At 36.8% G+C, this 19,144-nt stretch overlaps 1 protein-coding gene across 3 annotated transcripts in view; it reads left to right on the forward strand.

Moving 5' to 3' along the window:
• ZNF451 (zinc finger protein 451) overlaps window positions 1–19,144 on the forward strand; it is a 91,245-nt gene that overhangs the window by 35,973 nt on the left and 36,128 nt on the right. For all 3 annotated transcript variants that reach the window (XM_008068116.2, XM_021717588.1, XM_021717586.1), the window contains 3 exons: window positions 4,593–4,704; window positions 9,175–9,325; window positions 10,523–10,649. In XM_008068116.2, the coding sequence (XP_008066307.1) occupies window positions 4,593–4,704; window positions 9,175–9,325; window positions 10,523–10,649 (390 nt within the window). The remainder of the gene's footprint in view (window positions 1–4,592; window positions 4,705–9,174; window positions 9,326–10,522; window positions 10,650–19,144) is intronic.

The following is a 19,144-nucleotide window of genomic DNA, read 5'->3' on the forward strand; positions in this document are numbered from 1 at the left end:
AAACAAAAAAACTTTATAAGAACCTCATGACAGGGATAAACAATCACATTTCAATAAATAGCTTGAATGTGAATGGACTAAATGTACCACTGAAAAGACACAGAATGGCAAACTGGATAAGAAACCATGACCCAATTATTTGCTGCATCCAGGATACTCATCTGGAGTGTCCACAAGGGATGGATATAGACTCAAAGTTAAAGAATGGAAAACGAGATTCCAGTAAAATGCATCATAAAGGAAGGCAGGAGTCACAATATTAATATCAGACAAAATAACCTTTAAGCTATCAAAAATTAAAAAAGATATGAAAGGACACTACATAATGATAAAAGTTTCAATCTATCACCAAGAAATATCTATCTGTCCTAAACATATATTCACCAACACAGGAGCACCAGATTTTATAAAGCAACTACTAAGTAAACAAAGATAATGACTCTAACACTACTATAGCAGGGGACTTGAATACCCCACTGACAGCCCTAGATAGATCGAAGCAAAAAATTAACAAGGAGATTCAGAACCTAAACTTGATACTCCACCAAATGAACTTAATAGATATCTATAGAATATTCCACCCAACAACCACAGAATATACATTCTACTCATCACCACATGGAACATAATCCAAGATCGATCACATCCTCAGCCATAAATCAAGTATAAACAAATTCCATAAGGTTGAAATTTTGCCATGCACCTTCTCAGATCACAGTAGAATAAAAATAAATATCAACACCAACAAAATTTCCCCAAGCGCACAAAGACATGGACACTAAGCAGCATGATGCTGAGCAACTACTGAGTCAACACTGGAATCAAAACAGAAATTAAAAGATTCCTGCAAACAAATGGAAATAAAGAAACATCTTACCAAAACCTCTGGGATGTCATGAAAGCAGTTATAAGAGGGAAATATATAATTCTACAAACTCATGTCAAGAAAATGGAAAGATCACAAGTTGACAGACTAGCAAATCACCTAAGGAAGCTGGAAAGAGGAGACCACGAAAACACTAACTTTAGCAGAAGAATCCAGGTCACCTAAATAAGGGTCCGCATGCAGGACGTAGGAGACAAAAATATCATAGAAAAATCAACAAAATAAAAAGCTGGTTCTTTGAAAGAATTAACAAGATTGATGGACCCCCCCCTACCAGAATGACCAAGAAAAAGCTCAAATAAACACAATCAGAAATACAAAATATCAAGCCACAACTGACACCAAAGAAATACAAAAGATTATCAGAGATTACTATGTACACCTATACAGAAACAAACTTGGTAACCTAAATGAAACGGAGAACTTTCTGACACCTCACAACCTCCCCAGGTTGAAACAAGAAGACAATGAGACACTCAATAGACCATTAACAACCCAGGAAATTGACTCTGTCATAAGAAAACTACCAACAAAAGAAATCCCTGAACCGGACGGCTTTCCAGCAGAATTCTACAAAACGTACAAGGAGGAGCTGATACCAAATGTGCCAAAAGGAAAAAACAAAAGCCCCATTAGAAAGTTGGCAAAAGACATGAACAGACACTTCTCAAAAGGAGATATATGAGAATTGAACTCACCTGTCCAAAATCAAAGGAAAAAATGTTAAAAAGAAGATACATGGGCAGGCAACAGACACATGAAAAAGTGCTCAGTCTCACTAATCATCACAGAAATGCAAATCACAATCACATTGAGATACCATCTATCCCTAGTAAGAGTGGCCATCATTAACAAAACCAACAATAACAGATGCTGGTGACAATGCACAGAAAAAGGAATGCTTCTACACTGCTGGTGGGAATGTAAGCTAGTGCAGCCTTTTTGGAAGACAGTGTGGCGATTTCTGAAAGAACTAGAAATTGACCTTCCATATGACCCAGCTGTCCCCCTATTGGGAATATACCTGGAATAACTCAAATCCTTCTACCAGAGATACCTGCACCCGCATGTTTGTTGCAACTGTATTCACAATAGCAAAAACATTGAACCAACCATGCTGCCCATCGAAGCTGGACTGTGTAAAAAAAAGTGGTACGTGTACACAGTGGAATATTATGCAGTCATAAAGAAAGACAAACATATGGACTTTGCAGCAACTTGGATGGATTTAGAGTTGATCATACTCAGTGATCTATCACAGAAACAACAGAGTACCATATGTTTTTACTTATAAGTGGACCTTGAACAATTATCATAATGCTATAAGAAAGGGATTGCCAGTAGCAAGAAACTGCCAGGGATGGGGGAGTGGGATTGGCTGTTGAGGGAAACTGTCAGGGGAGAGAGGGGCACACCTCATCAACAAGGGTACCTGCATAATGAACATTTGTATACCTAACCCTCAATTGTACCCCACATCTTTAAAATAGAAAAAGTAAAAATAATAAAGTATTGGAAATGTGTGAATCTTAAAAATAAAAATTTTAACATCCATGTGTTTGATTTCTTGTTCTATTTATTATAAAGGAATTTGTGTATTTCTATAGCCTTTGTTTTAATATTTATTAATCTGTATGGCATAATCTTCTTTAAATTTAGAAGTAGGTTAGTTTAGGGACTTTATGATGTGCCATGAGAACATAGTAATGTAATCGTATATTTAAGATGCTTATTGTTTAAAAATAGGTATATTGTATGAATATACACACATACTTAATATGATTGTTATCCTGGTGGAAACACTATTCAATTTTAACGAAGTTTCTTTCCCAAAACTATGTCAAGTTTTTTTTTTTTTTATGAGTCATCTTTTGGGAGAGGAGTCATTTGCAAACTGTTTTATTTTTTCCCAGATTGCCTGAGTGATGCTAGCTTCTTTTCAAAGACAGTGTTTAATGGCTACATAGATAATAAAGCTTTTGTGATGAGCTCACAATCTTATATAGTCACAATGACAACTAAGGTTTTTTTTTTTTTAAGGGTACTCTGATCCTGTAGGATATACTTTGGAAAAAAATGTATTTGGTGATTTGTGAAGTTGGGATACTACATTTATGTATACAAAAATCATGGTGCACATTAACTCTTCAGGACTTCAGAAGGCCTGCATGAAAGGAACCTTTTAAATTTTGTGTTAAAACCAGTGTTTTTATACATATCTAATTTGATTATAGAGAATTTTTAAAAAGGTATATAATGCATATTAGCATCCTTGAGAAGTAGTATTTCATGACAGTACTTTGAACAATGTTGTATAGATTTTCTTCAGATTAAAATCTTGGTCTCCCCTTTCTCTCAACTTACCCTTCCTGATAGAAAATCCAATTACACTGCTAAGTAGGCCATGCATTTATTCTGGTTTATATCTTGCAAATCCAGTGTTGCTGGCTCTAATTTCTTTTTTAGTACATTTAATTTTTTCGAGAGGAGGTATGATCATACTTGTTCAGTGCACGAATTCTAGAATTAGATTGCCAGAGTTTGAATTCTGACATTGTTATATATCCTTGGGCAATTTATTTGACCTCTCTGTACCTCAGTTTTCTCATAAGACAATAGGGAACAGGCCAGGTGTGATGGCTCATGCCTGTAATCCCAGCACTTTGGGAGCCCTAGGCAGGAGGGTCCATTGAGGCCAGGAATTCAAGAACAGCCTGGGCAGCATAGCGAGACCTTGTCTCTACAAAAAAAAAATTTAACCAGGTGTGGTGGCAAAACCTGTAGTCCCAAGCTACTCAGAGGCTTGCTTGAATCTAAGAGTGCAAGGCTGCAATGAGCTATGAACCCATCATTGTACTCCAACTGGGTGATAGAGCCAGACCCTGCCTCTAAAAAGAAAAAATGGGAACAGTAATAATGCCTATTTCATAGTGTTATTGTGAGAATTAAATCTAAAGTTCTTTAAAAACAGTGCCTGGCATATGGTAAGTGGCTACTAAGTTGTAAATATTTATGGGAACACTGCCATTACTCACTTGTTTACATATGTCTATGACTGCTTTCCTGCTACATTAGCATAATTGAGTAGTGATGATAGAGACAATGGCCACAAAACCTGAAATGGTATCTAGCTCGTATTCGGTGCTAATGAGCGTCTGCCATTAATATTATTCACTGAACAAATATACCTCAGACTAAATGTGAAAAAATATATAAAAGCTTAAAATGAAAATAGTCCTTTACATTTCCATCCTCAAGAAGTAACCCTTATTAACATTTATATACTTATTATTGGCCTTTTTTGTTGTAGATATAGTTGTATAAAGATTGAAATTATTTTTTGTTTATATTTTGCCTCATTTGCTTAATGATAGTTGCTGACCTTAATATCAAAAGTATATTCTCACATGACTGAAAAATTTTGGTTATTGTTTCCAGTGACTTCCCTCAAATGTTCATACCATAATTTACTTAAACAATACCCTACTATTATAAATATAGACTGTAGTGAACTTTGTAATAACACTGGGATCAACATCTTAGAACATGAATTTTTATGTGTTTCATTGGCATAGAATCCTAGATGTGGAGTTCTAGGAATAAAGAGTAATCAATATTTTCTGATTACTGATGTGTCAAAATCCTTTTCTCAGGGAAACCAGGGTAGTAATCTTAAGTTAATTGAATTTTCTTTTAATATCTGTAGGAAAAAATTGATTTTCAGCATGCTCATGGCTTGCAAGAATTGGAATTTATTCGAGGACATTCTGATACAGAAGCAGCAAGACTGTGTGTGGACCAGTGGCTGAAAATGCCAGGTATTCTTTAGAGATCACGCTAAGATTACCTAGCTTCCCCAAAGGCTTAGGGCAGAAAGTGTGTCTGATTTGCTCAGTTACTAATAAGCATATAAGATATGAAATTTAGTTTCAGAAATACTAATATCACCTTACGATTGTCTACTTTACCCATTGTCTTCTTTCTGTGGCACAAGTATATAGGTAATCCCTACGCTTATTAAATACTACTAATTTATCCTCTCATATATTTAATAGTTATTATATAAAGTAGTACCCGTGTGTCTGTGGGAGGGTGTGTGACAGGTTTATATGGCCAGGAAAGGCTTCTCTAAGGAAATGGAATTTAAATTGAAATCTAGAGGGTTAGCGTTTACTTTTTTTTTTTTTTTTTTTGAGTTGGAGTCTCACTCTGTCGCTCCCGGCCACCGCAGCCTTGACCTGCTGGGCTCCAGCGATCCTTCTGCCTCAGCCTTCCAAGTAGCCGGAACTACAGGCACGCGATACCACACCCGGCTAATCTTTTGATTTATTGTAGAGATGAGGTCTCACCAAGTTGCCCAGGCGGGTCTTGAACCCGCGGGCTCAGGCAATTCACTTACCTCAGCCTCCCAAGACGCGGGAGCGTTTACTTATTTATTCATCAGTACAGCCTATGTAGCTGTTTTGTAAGGAAGCATTCTCTTAGGAGACTCATCTAAAGCATTAGGTAGCTCTTCATTACTAACTCTTTGTGGACCTGCGATTCCTGGAAGAGTTGCTGTGGAAGATTTCTTCCCCCACTAGATAATTTGGTGGAATTTTCAAGAACCAGTAGGAGAGCCCCACCATGGCAGCTTTGCTAGTCTGTCTTATAGAATATCCACTGAGCCCTTAAAAAGTTTAGGAAATTAGCAGAAACCTTAGCAATGAATTTAGTTCAGCAGAAAGTTCAACTGCAAAAGGTCATAGGAATATTTATGCATACAACGCTTAACTTTGTTGAATTTAGATACCTTGCATTCTAAAGTTACTTTTCAAGAGCTTTCTTTTGGACAGAATCAAATTACCACTTATAAAAAAATTATAATAATTTATATTTAGTAGTTCATCCCATTGGATACCTGATACAATAGAGTTTTTGACACTTGTCCACTCACTCAAACTATATTTCCTTATCTCAATGTGCTTGTACCTAGCAAACTTCAACTCCTCCCTCTTTTAAAATGCTTTTTCTCCTTTCTTTTCTTTTTTTTGAGTTGGAGTCTCACTCTGTTGCCCAGACTGGAGTGCAGTGGCCGCTCCCGGCCACCGCAGCCTCGACTTGCTGGGCTCCGGCGATCCTTCCGCCTCAGCCTTCCAAGTAGCCGGAATTACAGGTGTGCGCTTCCACGCCCGGCTAATTTTTTGATTTTATTGTAGAGATGAGGTCTCGCTGCCCAGACGGGTCTCGAACCCGCGGGCTCAGGCAATCCACTCACCTCAGCCTCCCAAAGGCGCGGGATTACAGGCTGAGCCACCGAGCCCAGCTTCTCCTTTATTTTCTTAGCTGCTTGTAGGGTTAATACATAGCTAACAAATAATACCCAACAGAGTACTAGGGATTGCTGAGTTAATATGATCATTGCATATCATGTCCAGTTAGCTGTGGTGTATCATGTCCAGCCTATCTAAGTTTATTCTATATAAGTTGGGTTGCTCAGCCTTCTCTGATCTCACAGTACTTTATTCATTTTTGAAATACATTTACTCTGTCATGTTGGACTGATCTATATATATCTGTCTCTTCTACCAGACTGTATGCTCTTTGGAGGCAGAGACTAAATCTCACTAAATCTTTTTAGTGTCAATTCCTTAAAAGAATGTCCAGCATAGAGATACTCAGTAAATGTTGGCTGACTATTATATAAAGGTGGGCTATAGATATTTGCATAATGAACATAGAAAGGAAGCTTGGAACTTGGATGCAAAGCTGTTACTCAATTGAACAAAACAATTGCAAGGCATTTCAGACCTACTTTGGCAAAAGATACATAGAAAATACGGTAAATGGTTTTTCTTCTTGGGGTGTTCTTTTAAACCTTATCATTTAAAAAAATCCCCTCTTCATATGCATTCAGTTCTCAGGGGAAGAAGTTAATGATTAGCTCAGTAGGGTCACCTTAGCTGCATCAGAATCACCTGGGAGCTTTTAAACAGATGACTAGGGCAAACCATCTCCAGAGATTTTTCAGGGCATCTGTACTTTTGGAAAATATCCTTATGTGGATAAGAAAACAAGCTAGAACTATAGGACTTCATAATCTCTAAGATGTCTTTGAAAAATAGTCTATCTCATGAATCTGCCACTTTTAAGTCCTACATAAAATGGTCATTGGGTAATTTGCCCCTTTAGGCCTAATCCCTGGCCTCTAGATTATAAGAATAATTTAATGCATTGTAAATTGAATTTTGAAGTATTTCCCTGAGCAGGTCAAGTAGGAACAAATGAGTCATTTAGCTGTGTTTTCATGGTACTTGTCTTTATGATATTTGCAAGAGTTAGTATTTTGTATGCCTTCAAGTCACACCTGGCTCATTGATGGTTGATAAGCTTGAGCCTGAAGTTAAGGTCTGTAGTTTGCTTTTTTTTTCTTGTGGTGGGTTCAGCTTTTTGCTTGGTCTCTGTAGCTATGTAAAAATAAATTTTGGGATCTGTTGCTTGAACAGCTGCTCTAGGATAGGGCTATATTTGGTTTGGTACTGTTCCATAAATGGGCTTTAAAAAGTGTGGAAATCTTTTAAGAGGGTCTAGCTGGGGAAAACAGAGAGGAAGCAGTGTTCTCTTTATTTATGAAAATGAAATTTTACTTCTTAGCATTAAATGACTCATTCAATTTATATCACAGTATAGTACTCAGCTGTTATAATTTTGTCCTTTGATTAAAAGTACTTTAAGTACTTCATTTATAGTTATTCTAACTTTGGACAGTCTATTTGTTGTTTTTTACAGTTGGGTCAGTTTGCATAAATTTGAATACTTAATAATTTTAAAACAATGCTCTCTATACTGTTTAAAAAATAAAGCTACTTAAATCTCTGTGTTTTGCCTTTCTATGGGGAAGCTTTTTTTTTAAGGGATTATTTTCTCCAGAACCTCTATTTATAGCTAAATAAAGGTGGTAATGAGAGACATCTGGAATGTGATGGAAATTTATAAAAATTGTCATAGTTCTGATTGCGTTTAAAAAGTTAAAGATAAAAAGGTGTTTTGTCATTTAAAGCCTTGTTAAGACTAAAATATGATTAATTCCATGCTGTCCATTACTCATTGTCAGAACATATTTATAAACACTTTGATAGTTTGGTAGAGGCATTCTCCGTAAAGACTAGAAGTGCAGAAAAGCACTTAAAACTTTAAGCATATATAACCATTTTGGGTTTTAAAAACTATATTATGCTAAGAGAATAATTGTATGCTAGTTAAATGCTTAGAGGCTTTGTAGAAACTGCAAAAATATAAATCTGCAGTTTTTTTTTGTTATATGAAATACTGAAAGCATTTGAGTTGAACAGTCTACAAGAGAGTAATAAAAGGGGTAGTTAATCAGACCATCTCTGTTTTAGAATCCTCATGGTTGTTTACATTTCTTTTTTATACAACATAACTCTCTACATTTTTTCATTTGTATCATGTGTTGGGAGTTTCCCTGGGAAAAAAAATTAGCCAAAGAATTAGTCTATAAGAGTTGTGTGACACTAAGACCATGATTATAAAGAAAGAAAGAAAAGGGGAAAATGGATCAGGATAAAGGAGCATTAATTAATTAAGAGAAGATAATGGCGGGTCACTATTTTCTGATTGGCTTTTTAAAAAGTAAAAGAGAAGGGACAAAATAAGATAAATAGAAAGCAGAGAGAGAGCAACAATAAGTAAATCTCTGCTTTGTGTTCTATAAATGTTTTATTACTGACACCTGTGTGACTTGATGTGCAGGTTGGAGATGATTGATCAGTGGCTGGAAACCTCAGAAAATAACACCCGTGGCCTCCTTGCCTCCCTGCTCTTTCCACTTCATCCTTTCCACTCCAGTTATGTTGATCATTATAGAGCCCAGACTCTGTGTAATACAGCTGAATTTATAATAGTTGAAAAAGAAAATAAGAATTAGAAGAAAAAAATCGTTGCCAACTTAAATGGAGTAAGGACTTGACTTTCTAATGCATATGATCTTTAATATTTCTTGACTCTTTGACTTAAGGAAATTGATTTTTTTCCTTAAGAGAATGTTACTTGGAGCCAACCTGGGCAATATAGCTTGTCCCCTGTCTCCAAAAAAAAGAGAGAGAGAGAGAGATTGCTACTTGGCGATATTAGGGCTTTTTTGGGTCACAAATAACTTTATGATATCTTTTATAAGAGATTGTAAACAATTATAATTAGAAACACCCAGTTGGTGCCGTATCAAAATTTTCATTGTTTTGTCATAATTCTGAAATAGTAACTTAAGAATTTATGTTTCAATGATGCAGGACTCAAAACAGGCACAATTAATTCTGGAACAAAAAGTTCATTTCGAAGAGGAAGCCAAACACGGGTGCCTGGGAAACCCATTTCATGTCCCATAATGCACTGTAACAAGGAATTTGACAATGGGCATCTTCTCTTAGGACATTTGAAAAGGTAAGAAGGACATTCAGAACAGTGGATGCTGAGGATCAAGTGAGTTACAAAGTGATTTCATAAAATCAAGTGTGATGCACCTCTGCCATTGTGCTTATAGCTTTATGTTCTAAATTCAAATTAATTTGTGCCGTTATGATATGATTATTTCTGATATATATTTCTTAGGTTTCCTAGAAGGCTTGGTGAAGTCAGATTTTTTTCTAGTGATAAATTGTTGTTTTTGTGGGTATAGCTTTCTTTAAAATATGTATTTTTCCCAAATATGTCTCATAAAATTCTAAACATACTTTTTATATTGAAATGCAGTTGGATCAGTTTTAGAGAAATCCAGCCCATAAATGCAAATTTCAAGAGAAAGAGAGTACTTACAGATATTTGGTCTATCCTAAAGAAAACTAATATGACGTTATGAAATAAATGCTAAAAGCAAACCAGTGTAAGCAAAATTAGTAATAAAGAAACGTCCCATTTACAAAAACCACTTTATGAATTTAAGGAGAGGTGGTATTAAAGGTATTAAACATTGTTATCCCCACGGTCTCCCTTTCTAATAGTTGGAGGATGGAAAGTTGAGAGTTTGGAGCTCTAAGCCATTGTCTTTTTCAGATGTCTCACCCTCCTTATGCCTTATCTTACCAAGAAAGGCTTCTAGAGAGTTGCAGCAATCTATAAAAAATTGTGGCATACTGTATCATGACTGGTTAAACAAGTCTTCCAGGCAGTTCAAAATGATGCAAATTTATTAAGTGGTTAAAATGGACATTAAAAGGATTAAAAGTCATATATAGAAAACATAGGTGTGCCAGAGATCTTAACATGAGATTATTATTGTAGTGGTTCATTTAAAGTTATTTATGAATCTTACAGTAACCATGGCAAGAAAGAAAAGATGTTGAGTGTAAAATTTTCAAATTAGAAATTTACCAGTTTGATAAGAAATGCCTAAATCCATCTTATTGGATCTTGAGTACTTTTATGAAATCTTGAGCAAACTGTTGATCACAGTCTGAGGAGATTGTCTGGCATATGGGATCTACTTGATACTTCTTGAATATGAAGAACATTATTTAATATTTTAGTAGAGAAGTGTAAAGTTCTGAATGTGTGTGTATGTGTTTAGCATCAAAGTGAAATGACATAGTTCTTCCCCTAGAATGTAGGTTTTCCTAATGTTACCTCTCTTTTGCTGCATAGGTTTGATCACTCTCCATGTGATCCAACAATTACACTACAAGGACCTCTCATCAGTTCCTTTGCTTGTGTAGTATGTTATAAAAAATTTGTTACTCAGCAGCAATATAAGGATCACCTTTGTGCAAAGGTAAGAGCATGGCCTAAGTTAAGAGTATTCTTTTTCTAGACTGTCATGGAATTGGGTATCGGTGTTTTTGTACTTCTCTTAAGTTTGCAATTACTGGTGATACATACAAGGATCAAAACTGTGATTGTCTTTTGAAAATAAAATTATTTGGGCTGTTAAATTAATGTGGGCAGGTAAGAGTTTATCAAAATCCTTCCTTCCATGAGTTGCTATATGAAATGAAATTGCTTTGTTCAAGAACCTTTATGGTTAGTCACATGATGAGAACTATAACCCTATTCTTAAGTCTATTACCTTTCACTGCCTGTTTAAATGTTGGAGCCATGTAGTAAAAAACAACTCCATTATTAAGGCTAGTACTAAAGAATAGAACTAATATTTAAAAGGCTGTGTTATATAACTCTCATTAAGTGTTACATCTGAAGGGACATAAGTTGATTCATATATATGCAAATTCATGTAAGTAAATATCTCGCTGACTTTTAACAATGCAGAAGTAATGTATGTTTATTGTGGAAAATGTTTAAAATGTTAACAAAAAGAAAATAAGAAATCACCCCTAATTTCAGAGATAACCACTGTTAACATTTTTATATGTATGTTTTACTATTTCTTCCTAGATACAGATTTTTATATAAGATAAGGTATCTAATTGTTTTATGATCAAAAAAGCAGTGTGTTGCAAACATATATGCTTAAATATTTGTTGAATCAGTACATACACTCCTACATTTTAAGTCAATGAATAATATTCTTTTGTATGGATATATTACATTTCATATAATTAATTTCCTAATGAATATATTAATTTTTTTGAAAAAAAATTTTTTTGAGGTAAGGTCTGGAGTACAATGGCGCTATGATAGCTTACTGCAGCCTTGACTTCCTGGGCTCAAGTGATCCTCCTTCCTCAGCCTTCTGAGTAGCTAGGACTCCAGGTGCATGCCACCATGTCTGGCTCATTTCTCCAATTTTTTGTAGAGGTGGGATCTTGCTATGTTGCCCAGGCTGGTCTGGAACTCCTTGACTGAAGTGATCCTCCAACCTCAGCCTCCCACAGTAGTAATGGGATTACAGGCATAAGCCACCACACCTGGCTCATTTTTCCCCTATTGTTAAAAACAATACCACATTAAAAATCTTGGTAGCTAAAAATCTTTGAGAATATCTATATTGAATTTACTGAGTAAATATTACGTTTTGAAATACTGAAATACTATGTTTAGTTATTGGTGAGGTTTTGTTTTTTTTTTAAAGAAATATGTTTTCAGAATTTGTTTATATTTAGAGCTATACCTGAAAAGTAATATAGGGAATAGTTTGAATTCTTTGTAGTTTTACAGCAGAGAATTAAAGCTTGCATTCTTAAGTATATCTGTTTGAATTCTACAGTCCTCCCATCCTCTGCCCTGGCACTAGAGAACACTCCCTGAACAGATGTGTATTTTGAAGCAGATTTTGTTATACACTCATTCGTTAGTTTTTGAAAACCTGCATCTTGCTTAATACTGTCTAGATACTGTAGTATAAAACAAATTAACTATAGTTCTTACAAACAGGGAGCTTGTGGTATATAATGAACAAGTTTTAATGGTACAACATGTGAAATAGGAGTTCAGAAAAGGGAGAGAAATAACTGTTGGAGAATTTGGCAAAGCATTATGGAAGAGATGGTCTCCAGAGTTGGATTTGGATAGATGGAAAGTAAAAGTGATAGCATTTTAGTCAGAGCCGAAGAGCTTAAACAGAATAGTGACTGTATGAATAGGTAGTATGCAGAAAGGATTAATATAGCAGGTCTGAACCCAGGGGTTTTAGATTAGCCTGTCTTTAGATAGGCTTGCTTGCAATGTTGGCTCTTGGCCAGTGTCAGGGAACTTGGGTTTTGGGAGAGTTTCCACCATTCTCTTGACATGAGTGAGTGACTGTGCAAACTGTGTTTTATGCTAGGCACCTGATTTCCTCATGGGAGTCTGGAATTTCGGTACATGCTAGGCAGAGCCCGCCTGTATGACCAGACCCCAGTAAAAACCTGAGCTCTGAGTCGCTATTAAACTTCCCCAGTAGACATAGTTTACATGTGTTGTCACAAGTCATTGCTAGAGGAATTAAATGTGTTCTGTGTGACTCCACTGGGAACGATTTCTTGGAATCTTATACTTGATTTCCTATAGGCTTTGCCTCTTGTGCTTTTTCCCTCTCCTGATTTTGCTATGTATCCTTTCAGCGTGGTAAGTCATAGCTGTGAGTGTAACTATCTGCTGTGTTCTGTGAGCCCTCCTAGCAAAGTGGAATTTGAGGTAGTCTGGGGGATTCCCAACAGAAAGTTACTTGATTGTAAAGGCACAGGATTTAAAACTTGATATTGGCAAGAGAGCTATTATAGAAGAATGACATGATGAAAATAATGTGCATTATAACTTTAAAGCTAGAATGACATTTGATTCTAGAACCCAGTTCTTTCCTTTTTTTTGTTTTTTTGTTTTTTTGAACACCGAAGAGACTTTGTGGTATTAGAATGGCAGTAGTGATGGGCGCGGTGGTTCATACGTATAATCCCAGCACTTTGGGAGGTGGAGGCAAGAGGATTGCCTGAGCCGAGGGGTTTGAAATTAGCCTGGGCAACTTGGTGAGACTTCATCTCTACAGTAAATAAAAAAATTAGCTGAATGTGGTAGCACATGCCCGTATTTCCAGATACTTGGAAGACTGAGGCAGTATGATTGCCTGAGCTCAGCAGGTAGAGGCTGTGGTAGCTGTGATGTGCCACTGCACTCCAGCCTGGGCGACAGACTGAAACTGAATGGAGGAGGAAAAAAAAAGAATGGCAGTAGTGTTCAGAGTGGATTCAAAGATGCAGACAAGGAGACCAGTTTAGGTGACTATTGTTGCAATTTAACTTTGAGATGAGAGAAGTGATTGACATTTGGAATAAAGACCTTAAAGGGAATCCAAAAGACATATTGAAGAAAGAAGTGGTAAGATTACCTATTGCCATGACAAGTGGAAGATTTGGAAAAACCACAAAGAGAACTACATTCCATAAAAGTTCAGTGTTTGCAGTAGGTGACTAATAATCTACATTTTTCAGAACCAGAGTTCTTTCAGAGCAAGTTTCTCTATTCTTTTATTTAAAAAAAATTTTTATTTTAAAGATGTGGGGTACAATTCAGGGTTAAGTATACAAATGTTCATTATGCAGGTACCCTTGTTGATGAGGTGTGTCCCCCACCTCCCCTGGCAGAATTCCACTACTGCCAGTCCTGTCCTGTCTCCCATCCTCCACAATTTCCTACTACTGATAATCCTTATCTTATAGTATTACAATAATTGTTCAAAGTCCACTTATGAGTGAGAACATGTGATATTCAGTTCTTTGTTTCTGTGATAGATCACTCAGTATTATAGACTCTAGGTCCACCCAAGTTGCTGTGAAGTTCATAATTTTGCCCTTTATGGCTGTGTAATATTCTATCGTGTATATGTACCACTTTTTTTTTTTAAATTCAGTCCTGTTTTGATGGGTAGCATGGTTGGTTCCATGTTTTTGCTATGGTGAACAATGCTGCAATAAACGTGTGTGCAGGTATCTTTTTCACAGAGTGATTTGAGTACCTCTGAGTATATTCCCAGTAGGGGAATTGCGGGGTAATATGGAAGGTCGATTTTTAGACCTTTTAGGAATGGCCAAACAGTTTTCCACAGAGGTTGTACTAGTGTACACTTCCACCAACAGTGTAGAAGTGTTCCCTTTTCGCCACATCATCTCCGGCATTACAGTATTTTTTGAGTTATTGATGATGGCCATCCTGACTGGAGTTAGGTGTGGTTTTAGTTTGCATTTCTTTGATGACTAGTGAGGCTGAGCATTTTTTCATATATCTGTTGGCTGCTCATATGTCTTCTTTTGAGAAGTGCCTATTCATATCTTTTGCTCATTTTGTAATGGGGCTGTTTGTTTTTTTCTTTTTGGCACATTTGAGTTCCTTGTAGATCCTAGATATTAGGCCTTTGTTAGATATACAGTGGGCAAATATTTTTTCCCAGTCTCTGGGCTGTCTGCCTGCTTTCTTGATGGTTTATTTGACTTTTCAGAAGCTTGTCAGTTTGATGAGGTCCCACTTATCTATCTTATCTCTTATGACATGGGCACTTGGGGTTTTGATCAGGAATTGGTTGCCAGTTCCAATTTCCACAAGCATATCTCCTGCAAGTTCTTGTAGTTTGAAGTTTTACGATTAGGTCTTTGATCCATTTAGAGTTGACGTTTGTGTATAGGGATAGGTAGGGGTCTTGTTTTAATCTTCTGCATGTGGTCAGACAGTTTTCCCAGCAGCACCATTTACTGAATAGGTTCTCCTCTCCCCAGTGGTTGATGGTGGAGACTTTATTGAAGATGAGTTGGTTGAGAAATTGAGTTTTGCTTCTGGAATCTCCTGTTCCATTGGTATATATGCCTATTCATGTACCCATACCAGGCTGTTTTGATTATTGTAGCTTTATTTAAAAGTTTAAAGTCTGGAAGTGTGATACCTCCCGCTTTGTTTTTTGTTTGTTTGTTTTTGTTTTTTGTTTTTTTTTCCACTGAGGATTGTTTTGGCTATCTGTGGTCATTTATCTTTCCATTCCTATATTGTTTCCAGGTCTGAGAAGTATGCTGCTGGTAATTTAATGGGTATTGCATTAAATCTGTATATTGCCTTGGGTGGGATGGACATCTTAACAATGTTGATTCTTCCAATCCATGAACATAGAATATTTTTCCATTTGTTTGTGTCATTTTGATTTCTTTGAGCAGTGTTTTGTAGTTTTCATTGTAAAGGTCTTTCACGTTTCTGGTTAGGAAGATGTCAAGGTATTTCTTTTTTGTGTGTGGCTATTGTGAATGAAATTGTGCTTTTTATTTGGGTTTCCGTTTGTTTATTTTTGGTGTATAGAAATGTGACTATCTTTTGCACATTTATTTTATACCCTGAGACTTTGCCAAAGTCCTTTATAAGTGCAAGGAGGTTTTTGACAGATTATCTTGGGTTTTCGAGGCATAGAATCGTGTCATCTGTAAAGAGGAATAACTTAACTTCCTCTTTTCCTATTTGGATACCACTGATTTCCATCTCTTGTCTGATTGCTCTAGCTAGGATTTCCAATACTATGTTGAAAAGGGGGAATGAGAGTAGGTATCCTTGTCTTGTTCCGGTTTTCAGGAGGAATGGTTCCAATTTCTGTCTGCTTAGCAGTATGTTGGCTGTGGGCTTCTCATAGATGACTCTTACTATTTTGAGGTATATTCCATCTGTGCCTAGATGTTGGGGGGGCTTTTATCAAGAAGGGGTGCTGGATTTTATCAAAAGTTTTTCCACATCTAATGATATAATCATGTGGTTTTTATCTTTACATCTGTTGATGTATTTAATTACGTATATGGTCTTGTGGATGTTGAACCAGCCCTGCATCCCAGGGATGATGCCTACTTGGTCATGGTAGGTGATTTTTGAGATGTGTTGTTGGATCCAATTTGCTAGAATCTTATTGAGAATTTTAGCATCTATGTTCAGCAAGGATTTTGGCCTATAGTTCTCTTTCTTTGTTGGATCTTTGCCCTGTTTGGATATCCGTGTGATGTTAGCTTCATAAAATGATTTGGAGAGAATTCCATCTTCTTGATTGCCTGGAACACTTTCAGTAGGATTGGTATCAGCTCCCCCTTGTATGTTTTGTAGCATTCTGCTGGAAAGCCATCTGGTCCAGTGTTTTGTTGTTTTTTTTTTTTTTTTTTTGTAGGTAGTTTTCTTATGACATAGTCAATTTCCTGGGTTGTTATTTAGAGTCTCGATTTCTTCTTGTTTCAACCTGGAGAGGTTGTGTGATGTAAGAAAGTCCTCCATTTCACTTAGGTTTTGTGTTTGTTTCCATACAAGTGTATAAGTTTCTCCATTCTGTGATCTGTGTTTTCTCTATTGTAATGAGCATGATTTCTTTCTTTCTTTCTTTCTTTCTTTCTTTCTTTCTTTCTTTCTTTCTTTCTTTCTTTCTTTCTTTCTTTCTCTCTCTCTTTCTTTCTCTCTCTCTCTCTCTCTCTCTCTCTCTCTCTCTCTCTCTCTGTCTGTCGTCTGTCTTTCTTTCTTTCTTTTTTGTTGGAGTCTCACTCTGTCACTGGCTGGAGTGCAGTGGTAAGCTCATGGCCACCGCAGCCTCGACCTCCTAGGCTCAGGCACTCCTTCTGCCTCAGCCTTCCAAGTAGCTGCAACTACAGGCACTCACTACCATGCCTGGCTAATTTTTGACATATTGTAGAGATGTAGTCTCACTAAGTTGTCCAGGCTGGTCTTAAACTCCTGGGCTTTGGCAGTTCTCTCACCTCAGCCTCCCAAAGTGCTGGGATTACAGGCTTGAGCCACCATGCCAGGCCATTTTCTTTTTTAAGAAATTGAACAGGTAGTTTAATTCTGTCATTTTTTCCCCCTCAAATTTCCTTACTTTGTTCATTTTCTTTTTTCTGGGAATCATATATTCTATGATGTTTTGCCTTCCTTTTTGCCTTCTCTCTTGGGAGTAGATTTATGACATTCAGCTTTCTGAGAAGCAGTGTGATAAATAGAGCAAAGGCTTTTGTGCCAGTCAGACTGGGTTCTGCTGTCACTTTTTTTTTTTTTTGAGTTGGAGCCTCATCCTGCTACACTCAGGTGATCCTTCTGCCTCAGCCTTTCAAGTAGTTGGGACTGCACGCTTATACTAGCACACCCAGCTCAGTGTTTTATCTTTTTTATAGAGATGAGATCTCACCATGTTATTCAGGCTGGTCTCAAACCCCTGGGCTCAGGCAGTCCTCTTGCCTCCACCTCCCAAAGTGCTAGAATTGCAGGGGTGAGCCACCAAACCTAGCTCACTCACTTTTATATTAGCTGCATGTTCTTGACAAGTTACTGAACCTGTGAATTTAGTTTCTTCATGTATAAAATGGTATTGTTATACTTACATACAAGGTTGTTAAGAGAAGATGTAATACCCTATAAAGCACTTCAGGTCTGACCTGTAAACCTCAATCTTCACTTATTGCTTGGCATTGCTATCATGAGGACTCCAAAGGAAACTGGTATGAATTGGCATTGTAATTGCCTCTCTCAAATCAACCAGAAGATGTCGCTAGAAGATTGTATAAGCCTCACTATTTTTCAAATTTATGAATACTATTTTGTAAAGATGGCATTTTCCAATGAATAGAGTCAAATTATTCACGATTTACACTTTTTTCCCTTGCTTCTCTCCCATTTTTCTTTCATCTCCACTTTTTTTCCTTCTAACTGGGCCTTCTCAAACTTTAAATGTACACTCAATCACTTGGGAATTTTGTTAAAATGCAAATTTTTACTCAGGTCTGAGGTGAGGCTTTAGGTTAATATTCCTAACCAGTTTCTAGTGATGCCTTGCTGCTGAACCTTGGGTCACACTTTGAGTAGCTAGTTTTTAGTGACTTTTGGCTTTAAAACCAGATAGCTTCCTGCTTCTCTCTCTTTTTTTGTGATGTTGGTGGTGGGTATCCTGTAAACTCCTATGTGTCTCAGTGTCATTTGTGTGTTGGTTGGAGCTACTACTTTTTAGTCTGTTTTTAGGACTATTGTATACTCTAAAGTAGTTTTTCTCCCTTGCTAGCCCATTTTCCCCATCCTTAGGCATCTACTAAGTTGTTTTGTGTCTCAATGGATTTATCTATTCTAGGTATTTCCTGTAAATAGAGTCAAACAATATGCAGTCTTTGTGGTTCACTTCCTTCACTTGCCATAGTGTTTTCAAGGCTTATTCATATTCTATTTTATTGCCAAATAATATTTTATTGTATGGATATATGCCACATTTTATTTATCATCTCATACGCTGGTAGACATTTGGGTTGTTTCTGCTTTTTGGCTATTATGAACAATGCTTCTATAAACAAACATCCAAGTCTTTGGACATATGTTTTAACTCTAATGAGTTAAACAATCGGGTCATATGGTAACTGTTTAAATTTTTGGAGAACTGCCAAACTGTATGTTCTTGACAAGTTACTGAACCTCTGTCTAATGTAGTGCACCATTTTACTTTCCCACCAGCAACGCATGCAGGCTTCAATTTCTTCACATCCTTTTTAACACTTATTATTAACTGTCTTTTTATTTTTTTATTTTTTATTTTATTTTTATTTTTATTTTTTGAGTTGGAGTCTCACTCGGTCGCCCAGATTGGAGTGCAGTGGCCGCTCCCGGCCACCGCAGCCTCGACCTGCTGGGTTCTGGCAATCCTTCCGCCTCAGCCTTCCGAGTAGCCGGAATTACAGGCGTGCACTACCACGCCCGGCTGATTTTGTTGTTTTTTTTTTTATTGTAGAGATGAGGTCTCACTGCCCAGGCGGGTCTCAAACCCGTGGGCTCAGGCAATCCACTCACCTCAGCCTCCCAAAGGCACTACAGGCTGAGCCACTGAGCCCGGCTATTTTTTTTTTTAATTTATTTATTTAT

The sequence above is a fragment of the Carlito syrichta genome, unplaced genomic scaffold (assembly GCF_000164805.1).
Source record: "Carlito syrichta isolate Samal-C Ts95f unplaced genomic scaffold, Tarsius_syrichta-2.0.1 Scaffold309876, whole genome shotgun sequence".
Taxonomy (NCBI): Eukaryota; Metazoa; Chordata; class Mammalia; order Primates; family Tarsiidae; genus Carlito; species Carlito syrichta.